The 18,243-nt window shown below is 37.8% G+C and overlaps 1 protein-coding gene across 4 annotated transcripts in view; it reads right to left on the bottom strand.

The window, feature by feature from the left end:
* TTC28 (tetratricopeptide repeat domain 28) overlaps positions 1 to 18,243 on the bottom strand; it is a 626,630-nt gene that overhangs the window by 279,702 nt on the left and 328,685 nt on the right. For all 4 annotated transcript variants that reach the window (XM_019426523.2, XM_053902214.1, XM_053902215.1 and 1 more), the window contains 2 exons: positions 17,761 to 18,033; positions 16,668 to 16,798 (listed from right to left, as the gene is read on the bottom strand). In XM_019426523.2, the coding sequence (XP_019282068.2) occupies positions 16,668 to 16,798; positions 17,761 to 18,033 (404 nt within the window). The remainder of the gene's footprint in view (positions 1 to 16,667; positions 16,799 to 17,760; positions 18,034 to 18,243) is intronic.

Raw genomic sequence — 18,243 nt, 5'->3', positions numbered from 1 at the left:
CGTATGCCTTAGAATCCTACAATTTGATGCTATAATTTTGGCTTTAAGCAGCCATATGCATATTTTCTAAATTATAAGGAAAAAAGTAAAAGCAGTACTTTATATTTACCAACCTATTTATTATTTATGGTGCTGTTCCTCTTTCTCGAAGATCCATTTTCTTGAGTTTCCATCTGATACCATTTCCCATAAGCCTGGAAATCCTCCCTCAATCTTTCCTATAGTGCAGGTCTGTTGAGTTTTCTTGGTTTTCACTTATCTTTATATATCTTCTTGAAATATCATTCTTGAAAATTCTTTTTGCTCATTCTTGAATTCTGGGCTAACAGGGTTTTGTTTGTTTTCCTTTCAGCATTTTAAAACTTGTGTTCTGTCTTCAGGACTCTAATATTTCTCATAAGAAATCAGCCATCATTAGTACAGTTGGTCCCTCTCTATGTAATGGGTAATTTTTCCCTGGTTACTTTCAAGAGTTTTTTCTTTATAATTGGTTTATAGTCATTTCCCTATAAATTGCGTAGGTGTGGTTTCCTTTGTATTTATTCTGCTGGAGTTTAGCTAGATTTTTAGAAACTGTAAATTTATTTTTAAAAAGTTTAGGGAAATTTTAGTCATATTTCTACCAACATTTTTTCATTATTTTGTTTATTTGATCCTCCACACAACATTGTGTGTGTGTGTGTGTGTGTGTGTGTGTGTGTGTGTATCATCCTCTGTCCCACAAGACAATGAGGCTCTGTTAATTCTTTTCAATCTATTTTCTCTCATTTTCAGATTAGATCATTTCAATTGACCCAACTTCAAGTTCATATTTCCTTCTCTGTCATCTCCAATATTCAACCCACTCAGTGAATGTTTTTATTTCAGATATTGTACTTTTCAGGGCTAAGATTTTCATTTTACTTTCTTTAATTTTTTTTAGTATATTTTTAACGAATTTTTTAAATGTTTATTTATTTTTGAGAGACAGAGTGTGAGTGGGGGAGGGGCAGAGAGAGAGGGAGACACAGAATCCGAAGCAGGTTCCAGGCTCTGAGCTGTCAGCACAGAGCCTGAGGCGGGGCTCAAACTCACAGACTGTGACATCATGACCTGACCCAATGTCAGACACTTAACCAACTGAGCCACCCAGGCACCCCTACTTTCTTATAGTTTCTATTCCTCTACTGATATTTTCTTTCCATTTATTATGAGCGTATTTTACTTTCCATATTTGAATATAGCTATAACTTTAAAAACTCTTATCTATTAATTCCAAACTTTGGGTCATTTGGGGTTGGTCTCATTGAATGCCTTTTCTCTTCAGTATAAATCATTTCCCGGTTTCTTCCTATGACTAATAATTTTAGAATATATCCTGAACATTGTGAATGATACACTGTAGACACCCAGGACTTTGTTATATTACCCCTACAGAGTATCAACTTTTTTGTTTTTGCAGGCAGTTAACCCCAACAAACTCAAACACCAAACTGCCCTAAAGTGAGCAGCAGCTGAAATCTCTTCAGTTCCTTCAGCCTTAGCCAAATTGCTTGGAATCTGCCCTCATATGCTTACTTCAAAGATTACTCAGAAATTTGATCAGAATTTATACGTAGAGGGGCATCTGGGTGGCTCACTCAGTTAAGCGTCCAGCTCTTGGTGGTGGCTCAGGTCATGATCTCACAGCTTCATGGGTTTGAGCCCCACATTGGACTCTGTGCTGGCAGCACAGAGCCTGTTTGGGGTTCTCTCTCCCTCTCCCTCTCTCTCTACCCCTCCCCGTTTTGTGCTATCTCTGTCTCTCTCCAAAAATAAGTAAATAAATGTTAGGGGAAAAAATAATTTATACACAGAATCTGGGTCTTCTCTTTGTAGATCTCTCCTTTCCAGGATACCCTCCTTACTTTCTGGTTACTGTTGTTGAGGCCAACTCGGTCCTCTGATTCTACAACCAGTAATGCTGCAGGTTTCTGTATACATTTCAGTAGCATTGTGGTGTATGGTGCTGACACTCTGGCAATAAAAACATTAAAAATAGGGAATTATTATTTAGAATGGCCAAATTATGGAAACAGCCCAAGTGCCCATCAGTAGATGAATGGATAAAGAAGATGTGGTATATATATGCAGTGGGATATGATTCATCCATAAAATGCAATGTTGCCATTGCAACAACATGGATGGATCTAGAGGGCACAATGCTAATAAATGAAATAAGCCAGAGAAAGACAAATACCATTTGATTTCACTCATACGTGGAACTTAAGAAACAAATGAACAAAAGTAATAGAGAGACAAACCAAAAAAACAGACTCTTAACCACAGAGAACAAATAGATGGTTATAGAGGGGAGGTGGATGGGGCGGATGAGTAAAATAGGTGAAGGGGATTAAGAGTACACTTATTTTGATGAGCACTGGGTAATATACAGAATTACTGAATCACTATATTGTACACTTGAAACTAATATAACAGTGTAAGTTAACTATACTGGTATTAAAATGCAATTTTTAAAAAAATGGAAATTCATCTAGTGTTATTCCCTTCTTCCAAGTGTTAATTCTCCTTCAATTTCTGCTGGCTTTTGGTCACTCTCCAGCACCTCCATGTAACTGTTTGTTTTATATTTTTCCCAAAGTTCATAGTTGTTATATGTGGCTAGCTACATTGCCATTATCCGAAGCAGAATCTTCCCTCTTTTCCTGTGTATCAACAGAAAATACAGATGAGTCTAGTATAAATGTCAGGTACTATGGAAAAATGAAGGTGGTCTGTGATTCACACTGATGCACGTTTTTCCCTCTGATTAAAGATTAAAACTACAAAAAACTTCAATAGTAGTACTTGATAAAACTTTGAGATAATAGATTTTTTTTTTTCTGTGATATCTGATATGGCAGCCACTAACCACATGGGCTATTGAGCACTTAAAATGTAGTTGTTGTGACTGGGGAATTGAATTGTTTACCTTAATTCTAATTAATTTAATGTAACTACTCTTGGCTAATGGCTATGACACTGAACAATAAAACATTATCTGATCTGGTCTTCCTGTTTACAGATGGTGAACCAGCAATCAGGGCTCCCAGAAGAGGTCTATATATGGCCACTAGTTGCAAAACCAGGATTCGAATTCAGCTCTCCTTATTCCTAGTCTGAAGTTTCTTCTACTCTGTAGAAGAGACTACAAAACACCAGGCCTGGAAGAGGATACCCAAAATGGGTAATGGGTGAAGCGATGATAAAGCAGAACTTGAAAAAATTAGCTGGAGAATGGAACAGCTAGGGGCAGAATGATTTGCAAATATATCAGACATTACACATACATACTCATGTATTCACTGGGTTTGCAATTTCTTTTGAGGCAAGAGCTATTTTATCAGTATGAGAAAAAGAGCTTTTTATAAGTCATTACAGGCTCAAAAGCTCTGGCTCAGCTAATTTGTAATACAAAGTACAAAGAGCACAATCAAGAAATTGATGTCCTATCTCCATTCCTCACAAGTGTCTACTTTCCAACTCTTCAGTGATTTGAAGAGTTACAAGCTTAAGAATCTTATTTGTTTCTTAAAAGCCTGTAAGATACACACCACTGAAAAGATTGCCAAGCATTCCCCTCCTGAACTTAATACTCCCTATGAGGACATGGTTCTCTGCTAAACTGGAATGCTTTTTACCTTTTAACCTACACTCCTGTACTACTGGAAGTAAAATAATTATTTCACTACATTCTTTGCCTCTGTCTCTCTCTCACCCACTCCCCCCCACAAATTTTTGTGTGGATTTCATACTAATATACTAATATGCACAGTATAGAAAATACTGCAAAAAGGTCCAAGAAAAATAGCATTGTTTTCAGAGAACAAGCTGTGGTCACGATGATGTCATCAAAAATTGTCTAATTAATTTCCTGTAGCTACATCCTAAAGGAAATCTAGAAGGATCAATTTTCTCAAAAAGTCAAGTAGTCCTTTGGCAGGGAGAAGGACAGGGGCAGTAACAGTTTCTGTAAACCCACACGTTCATAAATTGACAATGATTATTATTTGTCTTTACTTTTCAAAATCACAAAGAATGAAATTTCATTTTAAAAATCTTCTATGTCGGGGCGCCTGGGTGGCTCAGTCGGTTGAGCATCCGACTTCGGCTCAGGTCATGATCTCACGGTCCGTGAGTTCGAGCCCCGCGTTGGGCTCTGGGCTGATGGCTCAGAGCCTGGAGCCTGCTTCCGAGTCTCCCTCTCTCTCTTCCATCTCCCCCGTTCATGCTCTGTCTCTCTCTCTCAAAAATAAATAAACGTTAAAAAAAAAAAATTTAATGGGGCACCTGGGTGGCTCAGTCGGTTAAGCGTCCGACTTCGGCTCAGGTCATGATCTCACGGTTTGTGGGTTCGAGCCCAGCATCGGGCTCTGTGCTGACAGCTCGGAGCCTGGAGCCTGCTTCGGATTCTGTCTCCCTCTCTCTCTGTTCCTCCCCCACTTGCACTCTGCCTCTTTCTCTCTCAAAAGTAAATGAAGATTAAAAAAATCTTTTTTCATCTTTTATGTGATAGATGTTATCAAAATATAGTCTTCTGAATGTAAACTCTAGATTTTAGTTACTGACACAAAGTAGCTGCAGAAAAGGAGAGTAAACTTAGTTGGTATTTACAACTGGGCTTCCATAAGTCTTCCTCTCCAGCTCTGAATAAAATGAAGACCACCATTCCTAAGAACCAAGATGATGAAAGCACTCTTTACCTCCTATAACCCTCAATGTTTTTCCTCCAGGCTGATAGGCATTTATGGACACTGGACTGGAACACGGCAGATGGCTTACCAGAATATTTGGGCCCCTTGAGGGCAAGAACAATGGCACATTCACCTTTATACCCAAAGGCATTATAGCATCTGGGGCATAGTAAACATGTGTTGAATGAGTGAATGAATGAGATTATAGATATAAATAAGCTATTCTCCTCTCCCTCCAGAAGCTGCCAATTACACAATGGGGAGAAGAGCACCATTACAAACAAATGATAAGTGCTATAACTGAGATATCACTAGAGGCTACACTTTGCCAGTCAATTTGAAAAAAAAAAAAACAAAACAAAACCCAAACTAAAAGACTGATATCAAGTGCTTACAGGCTTAGAACAACCTTTTGTGTGTACAATTTGGGAAAATCTTTTAATTTAAAATGTGTATAATAGCTGTGCACCCAGGAGTCCCACTTACTAGACACTACACCTAAATGTATATAAAGTGACTTGTACAAGGTCTTTTTTGTTGCGACCATGTTTGTAAAAAGAAAACAAATCTCCCTGAACATTCCATCAGCAGATGAGTGGTATATCCATAATACATAGCACTACACAGAAGTTCAAAAGAACGTGGTTGATCTACATGTGCTAACATGAAAAGAGGTTTAAGACTATTAAGTGAAAAAACTATTTGTAAAACAATATCATATTTTCACATATGAAAAACAGAACCCTAACAGAAAATGGGCTACAGCCATGCTGCCTAATACAAATATAATAATTTAAACTTTCTAGTAACCACATAAAAATGTAAAACAAGAAAAGTGGAATTAATAACATATTTTATTTAATCCAATGTATCCAAAATATTATTATACTGCAGTCAATGTAAAAACTTAGTAATGAGATACTTTGCGTTCTTTGTTTTCATTGTAAGTCCTCAAAGTTTAGTGTGTATTTTACATTTACAGCACATCTCAATTCAAACTATTCACATTTTAAATGCGAACAGCTACATGTGGTAGCGGCTACCATAGTGGGCAGTGTAGATCTAGAAGGGAAATTCTTCAAACTGGCAACAGGGGTCACTTCTGGAAAGGATAACGTTTGACTCTAGAAGGGAAATTCTTTTTTTTTTTTTTTTTAGTTTTTTTTTTTTTAACGTTTATTTATTTTTGAGACAGAGAGAGACAGAGCATGAACGGGGGAGGGTCACAGAGAGAGGGAGACACAGAATCTGAAACAGGCTCCAGGCTCTGAGCTGTCAGCACAGAGCCCGACACGGGGCTCGAACTCACGGACCGCTAGACAGTGACCTGAGCCGAAGTCGGCCGCTTAACCGACCGAGCCACCCAGGCACCCCGTAGAAGGGAAATTCTTCAAACTGGCAACAGGGGTCACTTCTGGAAAGGATAACGTTTGAATCTTTTACATCAATAATTAATTCATATATTACTTACAAAATGGTAAAAACATAAGAATGAAAAACAAAGTGGTATGGGAATATAAATGTATGAGCAAATTGACCTGTTCCAAGGGTTGTTGAATATCTGGGGTCAAGGAGGAAAACCTGGGAAAAATAAAAATTTAAAATACCATTTACAATAGAGAACTAATGGTTACCACAGGGAAGGTGGATGGGGGTGGGTGAAATTGGTGAAGGGGATTAGGAGTACGCTTATCATGATGAGCACTAAGCAATGTATAGAATTGTTAAATCATTATATTGTACACTTGAAGCTAATATAACATTGTATGTTAATTACACTAGAGTTTAAATATAAATAAAATACTGCTGAATTAAAGGAAAATAATAAAATATCATTTACAATAAAAGGCACATGTGCACACGCACACACACCTAACACCTAAGGATAAAACTAAAGGAAATTATGCAATAGTTCTACACTGAAAACTATAAAACATTGCTGTAATAGATTTTACAAGGCTTAAATAAATGCAGAAATATACCATGTTCATGGACTATTAGATTCAAATATACTTATAGATTCAATGCTATCCTAATCAAAATCCCAGCAGGATATTTGAGTGAAGGAAAGGGGAACAATAAGCTTATTTTAAAATACATATATTTACTTACATGTATATAAATGTAAATAACCTGGAATAGCCAAAGCAATCCTAAAGAAAAACAAAGCTACTAGAATTCCAGACTCATTAAAAAGCTGCAGTATTTAATAGTCTCTTATGCTTTGGCTCTCTCCCACTCTAACCTCTTTTTTTTTTTTTTTCCTTCCCCTCCCCCATGGGTTTCTGTTACGTTTCTCAGGATCCACATAAGAGTGAAACCATATGGTATCTGTCTTTCTCTGTATGGCTTATTTCACTTAGCATCACACTCTCCAGTTCCATCCACGTTGCTACAAAAGGCCATATTTCATTTTTTTCTCATTGCACTGGGTGTTGTATGGAAACCAATTTGACAGTAAATTTCATATATTAAAATAAATAAATAAATAAATATAAATAAATAAATAAATAAATAAACGTTAAAAAAATACTTAAAAAAAAAAAAAGCTGCAGTAAAGCAGCTACGCCACTGGAGTAGGCAAAGAAATCAACAACACAGAAAAGAGAGTCCTTATATACCTTACACCTGACTTACGACAAAAGGAGCATACAGTGTGGTCTTGTGAATATATGGTTCTGTGTTAATTGGATATGTATATGAGGGAAAAAGCTGAACTTTGATCCCTACCCCAAACCAAACACAAATGTAAATTCCAAGTGGCAGGAGACCTAAATGCAAAAGGTAGAACAGTAAAGCCTCACAGAAAAATATTTTGATGACCTTGGGATACACAAACATTCTCTTAAACAGAACACAAAAGGGATTAACCATTAAAAAAAAAAAAAAAAAAGGATTGGTAAAGTGGGCTTCACCAACATTTGTATGATAATGAGTAAAAAGGTAAAACTTTTTAAAAGAGCTTTCATGGTGCAGAGGCAATTTAATGAAACCCGAATACGGAAAACATTGCTGAGGGGTCAAAGATGGGGTCTTCTATGCAGACCCGAAAGAGTAAAGATACGGAGGGGAAAGTATAAGGCACATTTAACAAAGTATGACAAGCAGGCTAGTATGAACAGACGCTAAGGCGTGTGACATACTGAGTGGCTGAAGCAATGGGAAAAGGTTATGAAGGGGGTTGGACTTTATCCTGAAGGCAAGAGAAAGCTGTCAAAGGATTTTAGGCAGGAAAATTGTGTGATCAGAACTAAATTTTTGGGGGGTAACTCATAGATCTCTGTAGGTGATGGATCAAATCGAGAAGAAACTAGCATCAGGGCAGAGGTAAAACAGATTTCACAAATTACAGTATTTACATTTTCCAGTATGACAAGAAGTACGCAAAGCTACCTAGCAAATAAATAGCACTTTTTCCAAGAGTGTTGAGTTTACTTGACTATCTGGGGGAAAACAATTTTACACTGAATTAAACTCTAATATTACATAGGCATGTGCAACTGCACGTGACTCATTTAAATGATGGTGCCAAAGATAATGCCAATAATAACAGTAGCACCATTTTTGAATTCTTATTGTGTCTTAGGCACTGTGCTAAGAAAACACTTTACACGAACTCATTTGATTCTCACAACAATAAACAAAGTAGTTACTACTAGAATCGCTTCCTCTATGTAACTACACACACAGGGACGCCTGGGTGGCTCAGTCAGTTAAGCGCCTGACTTCAGCTCAGGTCATGATCTCACAGTTTGTGGGTTCAAGCCCCGCATCAGGCTCTGTGTTGACAGCTCAGAGCCTGGAGCCTGCTTCGGATTCTGTGTATCCTTCTCTCTCTGCCCCTCCCCAACCAGCGCTCTGTCTCTGTCTCTCAAAAAATAAAATAAAAATGTTAACTACACACACAGAGTTATCTACTCAGATATTTGTGTTTCCATATACCTTGTTCTTTTTATTTTTTTTTAGTTTTATTTATTTTATTTTGAGAGGGGGGAGGGGCAGAGAGAGAGGGAGAGAGTGTATCCCAAGCAGGCTCCATGCTGTCAGAGCAAAGCCCGACGTGGGGCTCGATCTCACAACCCTGGGATCATGGCCTGAGCCTAAATCAAGAGTTGGACACTTAATCAACTGAGCCACCCAGGTGTCCCTTTTTACTTTTTATTTATCTGCTATTAAGGCTTCACATCCTTTATATTGCTGATGATGTAACTTGGTATAACTACTTTGGAAAGCTGATAAAAATTAATAAGTCTAAACATATGTATGAAGAAACATTGCTGATGTTTCCCGAAAGACATCTACAAAAATGCTTACTAGCAGCTTTTTCATAAAAGCCAAACATTAGAAATAACTCACATGTCCATCACACCTAGAAGAGTTAAATAATGTTCAGAATCACATGGTAATAAGTGTCAGAGCCAAAGTTCAAGTTTGTCTAATACTGAAGTTCACATTCTCAGGCACTGCACTACACTTGAAAGAAACTACCTAGGTAACAGCGGCAACTTCAGGCTATGCTCATAGGTCCAAGCAGTTGAAACCTCTCCTTTACTTGTAGGAGAGTACGTGGTAGGAAGAGTGGGAAGTTCTACAACAGTCCAGGCAAAAGATGGCATGGTGGAAGGGAGGACCCAGAAAAGAGGTTGCCAGAAAGAAGAGAACCCGGGAACAAGCCAAAGGTGAGAGTTAGGTGGCTTGGCAACAGGAGGACAAACAGCGAATGCAGAAATAGGCACCGACTGAGGGCTAAGTTAGGAATTGAAGGTGGGTGTCCAGGAAGCAGTTGGATAAAGAAATATGACACCCAGGAGAGAAATCAGACTGATGAAAAAAGCTTCAGAGTCATCAGCATATTTGCATATCAGATTCCTAAATAGAGAACAACATCTCTAATACAGTATAATTTATGCACTGATCTGGCAATTAATATTAGCTCATAGGAAGGTCTCTATGGGCACCTGAAATTAATTTTCAAACCATTAGAGCAGATAGAAGGTTAGTTAGAATGAAAAATTCCTGTGGAGAAGGTATCATCTCCCCTATTAAGTTTCTGAGAGTAATTGTATAAAAGAAAAACCTACTGCTTTTTAAGTACGTGGACAGAGTGGTTTCAGGCTGTTACCTCACTATTTGAGAAAATATTAAAATATACTAGAGCCAAAGATATAAAATGCAGAAAGATGTAGCTTGGTATCCTCATAACCACACCATTCACAGTGGTTAGCTTTTGCTTCAAAAGTCAGTGTCCTATATTTTATTTCAATATCAAAATAATGCAAAAGGGAAACCAAGGTACATTTTGAGGTCACAGATACAATGTAAGAGTAGGATAATCATAGAAAGCACATTCTCTGATGGGGCACGTGGGTGGCTCAGTTGTCTGAATGTCCATCTCTTGATTTTGGCTCAGGTTATGATCCCAGGGACATGGGATCAAGTCCTGCATTGGGCTCCACGCTGAGCATGGAGCCTGCTTAAGATTCTTTCTCTCTAGGGGCGCCTGGGTGGCTCAGTCGGTTAAGCGTCCGACTTCGGCTCAGGTCACAATCTCGCGGTATGTGAGTTCGAGCCCCGCGTCGGGCTCTGTGCTGACTGCTCAGAGCCTGGAGCCTGTTTCAGATTCTGTGTCTCCCTCTCTCTCTGACCCTCCCCCGTTCATGCTCTGTCTCTCTCTGTCTCAAAAATAAATAAATGTTAAAAAAAAAAAAAAAAAAAAGATTCTCTCTCTCTAAAAATTAAAAAAAAAAAAAAAAGTACATTCTCTAGCTTTTTGTACTCAAGAGGAAGAGTGATTCTTTTGGGGAGAGTTCTCAGAGTTCCACCGGTGCAAAAGTTAAGAGAAAAAAAAGGTAGAGATATAACATAAGGAAAGAAATGCACAAAACTATCATTATTTGCAAAAAATTTCCATTACAAGAAAATTCACAAGAATCAACAAAAAATTATGAGCTATGAGAGAATTTTCACATGCGCCAAAACATGCAAAACATGTAAAACAAACACCTTTCCTATATATCATCAGTACCTAGTTTGTTTTGCTTTGTTGTGTTTCCTTAAGATTTTATTTTTAAGCAATCTCCACACCCACCGTGGGGCTCAAACAACCCCAAGATCAAGAATTGCATGAATCAAAAACTGAGCCACCCACATGCCCCCATCAGTACCTAATTTTAGAAACCTACACACAATGGAAAGAAATATCCTATTTCCAATGAGATACATTAAATATCTAGGAAAAAATTGCATTGAATTGTGTAAATTCTTTATATATTTTAGATCTTAATCCCTTATTGAATATATCATTTGCAAATATTTTCTCCCATTCAGTAGGTTGCCTTTTTGTTTTGTTTGCTTTTCTTTGCTGTGCAAAAGCTTTTTTTCCTTTTTTGATGTAATCCCAATGGTTTGTGGGTTTGTTTTTGTTTTTTTTTGTTTTTTTTGGTTTTGCTTTTGTTTCCCTTGCCTTAAGAAACCTATCTAGAAAAAATGTTGTAGCCAATGTCAGAGAAATTATTACTTGTGCACTCTTCTAGGACTCATTTAGGTCTTAAATCCATTTTGAGTTTATTTTTGTATATGGTGTTAGAAGTGGTCTAATTTCTTTTTTTTTTTTTTTTTAAGTTTATTTATATAGTTTGGAAGATAGAAAGATGTGGGAGGGACAGAGAGAAAGGGAGAGAGAATCCCAAGCAGGCTCTGCACTGTCAGCACAGAGCCCAATGCAGGGCTCCAACTCACAAACCAAGAGATCATGACCTGAGCCAGAGTCAGACATTTAGGTGACTGAGCCCCACAAGTGTCCCAGAAGTGGTCTAATTTCATTCCACATGTACAGTTTTCCCAACATCATTTACTGAAGAGACTGTCTTTTCCCCATTTCATATTCTTGCCTCCTTTGTCATACTTTAATTGACCATATAAATGTGGGGTTATTTCTGGGTTCTATATTCTGTTCCACTGATCTATGTGTCTGTTGTGTGCCAGTACCATACTATTTTGATTACTACAGCTTTGTAGTATATCTTATAATCTGGAATTGCGATATCTCCAGCTTTGTTTTTATGTAGCCCTAAAAAAAAAGATGAGACCATGCCATCTGCAACAACATGGATGGAGCTAGAATGTATTATGCTAAGTGAAATAAGTCAGACTGAGAAAGACAATTACCATATGATTTCACTCATATGTGGAATCTAAAAAAACAAATGAGTAAACAAACAAAAAGCAGAATCAGAACTAAAAATACAAAGAACAAACTGATGGATGCCAGAAGGGAGGGGATGGATAGGGAAAATGAGTCAAAGGAGTGGGAGATACAGGCTTCCGGTTACGGAATGAGAAGTTGCAGGAATAAACTTCACAGCCATAGGGAATATAGTCAATGATATTGTAATAGTGTTGTGTAGTGACAGATGGTAGCTACACTTGTGGTGAGCAGAACATAATACATAAACTTGTAAAATCACTATGTTGTACACCTGAAATTAATGTAACATTGTGTGTCAACTATATTCAAATAAAAATAAATAAATATGGAAAAACTCTCCCTAAAAGTATCGATCGCTGAAGGGCATACAAGGTGAAATGCAAGAGCAGACCAGGCTCCTGAACAGAAGACCAACTGTTGAAAGGACATCAATTTATCCATGATTAATATGTAAATTTCATACAATTCCAACAAAAATACCAATGGAAGAGTCTCCAAAATTCAACAAAGTGATTTTAAAGTTCATTTGGGGGTACTGAGGGAAGATAAGAATATTCTAGATTTTTTTTTAAAAGAATAATGTCATGAAGCTTATAGCAGATATAAAATGTGCAATAAAGCAACAATAATTAAAACTGTGCATTAGAACACAAATTGTCCAACAGCTCACTGGGCTGATACTGCAAGGCCTAGTATCAGATCAATATTAAATAACCAACATCAAAAAAAAATACATAAAAAATAAAATCATCAAATATCACAACAGAAAAAAAAGGATGAGTATTCAAGCTTTTTGTAAAAGAAATTTTTAAAAATAGTCAGCCCCAGGGGCACCTGGGTGGCTCAGTTGGTTAGGCGACCAACTTCAGCTCAGGTCATGATCTCGCAGTTTGTGAGTTCAAGCCCCACATCGGGCTCTGTGTGGACAGCTCAGAGTCTGGAGCCTACTTCAGATTCTGTTCTCCCCCTCTCTCTACCCCTCCCACGGCTCACACTCTGTGTCTCTCTGTCTCTCAATAATAATAAATAAACGTTAAAAAAAAAATAGCCCCAATAGCAATTAAAGAAATGCAAAGTAAAACAGCAATCAATATACCACTTTTTGGTTTTACTTATCAAGCTGACATTTTAGTTTAAGTTATTTATTAGTTAGTAATTCCAAGTGTTGGCCAGTGCAGGGAAATAGAACCTCTGATACATTGCTGGTAGGACGGAAAACAGATATAGCCTTTCTGAGAGCTATTTAACATTAAGTATCAGAAGCCTTAATACGATTTTTCCAAGCAAGCCCACTTTTAATAATTTAGCCAAAGGAAATGATGAGAAATATGTTCAAAGATTTATCTACAAAGATGTTTTTCCAGATTTTATAATACCAAAAATTTTGAAACTAAATATATAACAACAGGGGTAGAGATGAAATAATTTGTGATAAAACCATACGACTTCAGTAGAAATTTCATAAAATGCAGAAATGGGGGCTTCTGGGTGGTTCAGTTGGTTAAGCGTCCGACTTTGGCTCAGGTCATGATCTCACAGTTTGTAAGTTCAAGTCCTGCATCAGGCTCTGCAATGGCAGCTCAGAGCCTGCTTTGGATCCTCTGTCTCCCTCTCTCACTGCCCCTCCCCTGCTTGCTCTCTCTCTCTCTCTCTCTCAAAAATAAATGAGATGAACATTTTTTTTAATTAAAAATAAATAAACAATGCAGAAAGGTAAAAAATTAAGTGGAAAAAATTAACAAAAAAACAAGTTATAAAAGTATCATAGTAGGATTTCAATTTTTCTCTGAATAAACAATTACATGTGCATATTTGCTAAAAGATTATACCCAAAATATTGAAAGGATGGTAGGTTTATGGCTGGTTATTTTCATGAATTTTTTATATAACTGGGTGAAATTAATAACTATTATTTTTTTTAAAAAACTAGGAGTCTGTGACTAAAACAAACAGGATGGTACAAAATAGTATCAGACCTTTGTTAATGGTATGAACTATCTTATCCCTCATGACTGATATGGTGACCAGGTTTTAGAACCCCGCACGCCAATTTCTACATCTCACTCAGGGGCCAACTTGAGTTCCACCTGTTTCACAAAGCTCGCCCAGGTCTATACCTGGGAGTCTCTGTCTCCTCTGGAATTCGAGAACCTTGGCAGCGATTAAAGAGAATGCTCATTATTTATTGCTCAAGCACTGTATTAATAATACTTTTGTTATATTCAAGTTCTGTCTCAAAGAAAACATCAGCCCTTCAAGAGGAGAGACCCCCACACCCATTGTCTAGACCCAGAACCCTCAGCACAGTGCTCTACGCATGTTAGGTGCTTTGCGAGCAGGCATCACACTTCACTGAATTACATCACAGAAGACTGGCCAACTAAAACTTTGAAACTGAATGAAATACGCATTACTGCAATAATTTCTTTGTATGTTCCTTTAAGTTCTAGTAACTCCAGTCTTAAAAACCATTGGCTGGTTTCAGGGATGTGGGAATGAAGATTCCCAGTTTAATGCAGGCAGAGAAGCAGCAGCACTCAACTGCAACCTTAAAAATTAAGGGACAAGGTAAGAAAAAAGCATTAAATTTTCAAGAAAATGAATGGTACCCTAGGATTCCAGGGGCAAACACAACAGAAGAGACACCGTGAGAGAAAAGAGGAATTCTACAGGTGAGTCTAGAAATCAGATAAATACGCTTTGGCAATACAGAGCAGGGGCATGGGCTAGATAGAACATCCCAAAACAAGGCTTCCCCTGTGGCCGATGCTAACCGGCAACCAGAATGGGCAACAGTGAAAATGAAATAGTCAGGAGGGGGGTGTAAAAATTATTCCAGTTTTGATAATGAGAAACTTTGAAGAGAAAATTAATGGGAAAAAAATAAAATTAATGGGATTTTCAGCTTGGAAAAGGAGAGGCCACAGGCCATTAATTATGGCTGAACATTCTCTGTCTAGTCCCAGAGGGGATAAAATCAGTCTTACTTATACATAAGAATGGTTTCCCAAAAGGCAGGTTTGTGAACTAGTGTGGTGGTGAAGTAGAGGCCAAAAGAGGGGGAGATGGAGTGGCTGTGGCAGGCAGAAATTTGAAGATGGGAAGATTTGGGGAGGCAACTGGTTCTAGTATTATCTCAAGGTCCCTTCCATGCTTATAATTTAATGATTTCTTATTATTATACAGCAAAGGTTTATAAAACCCAGATAACACAGGCTATAGAAAATTACACTATTAAGAAGAGGGAAGCCAGAAAATTTTCACTTCTCCTTTTTAATACCTATGATAATCCTATGCCCTAATTACAAGTCTTTGGACCCAATTCAGTAATTGGTCTAATATATATGCATCCCAAAGGTCAGGACAATAGAGTACAAATGCAGCTTTTGACATATTTATAGACATGCGAGCCTTCACTAAATGGCCCTATTTAGACAGCTATGCTGGTTTAGTTCTTAAACCTGGCTCTCACTTAATGCCACCAGTATATCTGCATCTAGAAGTCCGATCCCTCTTTTCATTCCCTTAACATGGAGAAGTCAGATTATCTGGCTTTTAAGAACTGTTTGTAAACTAAGAGTAAATAAACAAAGAGAAAAGTCTTTAGTATTATTTTGAGAATAAAATCACCTGAAGTCCATCTCCCTTGAATGATATATTTTGGCAGCTTTCAAAGGCTTTTTTCTGACATCCATGGATGAGAGAGACTTTATGGAAGTCTCTCCCATTCCCAAGGGGAGATTCCAGCACACCACTGAAACAAAGGTTTTTTTTCTTCCCCAGTTCGCTCCTAGTGACTGACCGTGTTCTAGAGACTTGAAGATGCTGAGTCATTTAAATAATATAATTAATCTCTATAATGTCCCACAGTGAAATTCTAAGATAACTAAATATAATAACTAAATATACTTCCCAACACATAGATTGATTCATAAATTTGTTATTACCTCTCCTATTACCCTCCTCTTGTTAATAATATTATAGTATAGAAGCTACCATTTATGGAATTCCAAGTACCATGTTAGGCACTTTACATATATATATTATTTATAATCCTATCACAGTTGCGTATGGGATAAATACAATCATTATTTTCTAAATAAGAAAACAGAGGCAAAGAGGAATTAAGGAATAATTTCCCCAAGATCTCTGAGCCAGGAAGTACCAGAACAGTTTGCTCCAAACCCTACCCTCTCTCCACTTGGCAGGCACTTTCTCATCATGCTGCATCTACTGGATACCAACTCTCTGAGAAGATTACATTCCGTTTCTCTAATAAAGATAGACAGTATTCTTTATCATTATAATTCATGTCTCTCAATCAGACTTACTATGCTTCTACCACCTGAGTTAAAAGTCCATCAAAGACACAACATGAAGAGCTTGCAGTAAAAATACCCCATCTCAAATAAAGCAAATGTGTGTTTCTTTAACTTAACGGATATATCATGAAGATACATTTTTTGTTAATTTTACATAGGTCTCTTCCTTTCATATCTGAATTGAATAAGAGCAATGTATCTGACAATGCAGGCTGTTAGATCCTGAAGTCAGGGGCCAAGTCTTATCCATCTCTGTACCCTTAAGGTCTATATGTGGTAGACATTCAATACCTGATTGGTGATGAAAGAGTCAATGATCATCAACTTCTAAAAGCAACATTTTAGGGTGCCTAAAACATTTTGAACGGCAAAAAAAGACTCCATGTTTCCAAAAAAATGTATAAGGTCTGCAGGTAAACTTCCTACCTCTCGATCCTTGAGTTTCATGGCGAGCACCAACTGGTGCCTGTGGTTAGTGAGAGCCTCCCGATAATTTCCTTTGGAGAAGAATGCAGAGCCCAGATTCCCATGAGCTCGGCATTCTCCTGTCTGGTCACCTGGGTTGGATTTTAAAAAAAGATAAAATTTCTCTAAGTTATAGTGTTAATTATAATTTGTAATGCCCATATTAATTTAAGAACCATAGATTTACTAGCTAAGATTTCACTTCCCTTCTTTTAGAAAAGTACTTGCTTCTTCTCCAAGACTCTATGTAGTAAGTTATGGTCCTAGAACTCGAATCTCTGGACAGTAACTGTTGTTATAACATACAACTACAGTCAGGGATGTAGGGGTCCTAGAAATGAGAGGATAAAGAACTTGACACAAACCAGCTGTTAGGAGTCAGCTCAATGCTCTGCTAATGACCTCTGGATCTGAACAACCATCAGCTTGTTGATTCAGTGATTTAACTACAAACCTACTACAATGTGTTGCTTCTTTGCAAGTATGCTGATGGCAGAATTACCGTGTCTCTGCTCTTACTGCAACCCTGCAAGTCACTGAATAATCGCTGTGACAACAACCGTAATCATAAGCCACATGCATTTTACAAATGAGGAAATGGTAGCACAGACAGCTGAGGCAACTTGCAGAAGGTCATATGGCTAGTAAGCGGCAGAGCCAAGGTGCTAAACTCAGCAGTCTGGCTCCAGAGGCCCCACTCCTAACCAGTGCACTGTACTACTGCCTCTGACAAAATGCTGACGCCTCCTAAGGGAGGCAAAAATTAAAATTAAGATGAAAGATTCACCCATCAATACTATCATTTGGGATATTAAATCTGTGAGCCCAAATCTCTGAAGAGGGCAATGAATATGTTAATCCACATATCTTGGCCTTTGGGGAGCCTTGGTATCTTGTTATAAGAAAAGCGCTGGAGACCTAAGCACTCTAAAACACAGAATATTCTAGAGACACACTCACTTTTCATTGCATGTGGTATCCCTATCCATGTCAGGCTAATCAGTTTTCTTTATTTCCTTTCTGTACTGAAATAAAAGACAGAAGCATACCCTACCTAAGGTCTTGGCTACATCCAAGTCCTGCTGCATGTATCCAGTACTCTTCTCTGTGTTTCCAAGAGACCAGTAAGCACTGCTCAGGGCAGAGAAAACCGAACCTCTCAGTTTGAGGCTGCAGGTGCCAATCTTGAGAGCAGCTTCTAAGACAACCACAGAGGCGCCATGATGGCCAGCTGTCAGGAGTTCCTGCCCAACCACAGATACGACCACAAAGGGGCTCTTGTCCAGTTTCATTTTCTGAAGCTGCTGATAAGTGGGCTCGAGGGAGTCTGGGGAAAAAAAAATGGAAAGGAGAATGTAGGATGATATACAAAACAATCTTTTGTAATATGCTTTAAAACATTTGTTTGTCATACCTTTTTATGGGCTATTTCGAGTACAAACTCTTCAACCTTTACTCTAGCACTACCCTCAGTGTCTGCTTATACATAGGACTCGGTAACCCCAATCTTAGTCCGGTAATTTCCTTCTCTCCACTG

Source organism: Panthera pardus, unplaced genomic scaffold (genome assembly GCF_024362965.1).
Source record: "Panthera pardus isolate Hobbes unplaced genomic scaffold, ASM2436296v1 HiC_scaffold_15, whole genome shotgun sequence".
In the NCBI taxonomy this organism is placed as follows: Eukaryota; Metazoa; Chordata; class Mammalia; order Carnivora; family Felidae; genus Panthera; species Panthera pardus.
Note: the sequence above shows the minus strand (reverse complement) of the source record. Positions and strands in the feature narration are given on the sequence as shown.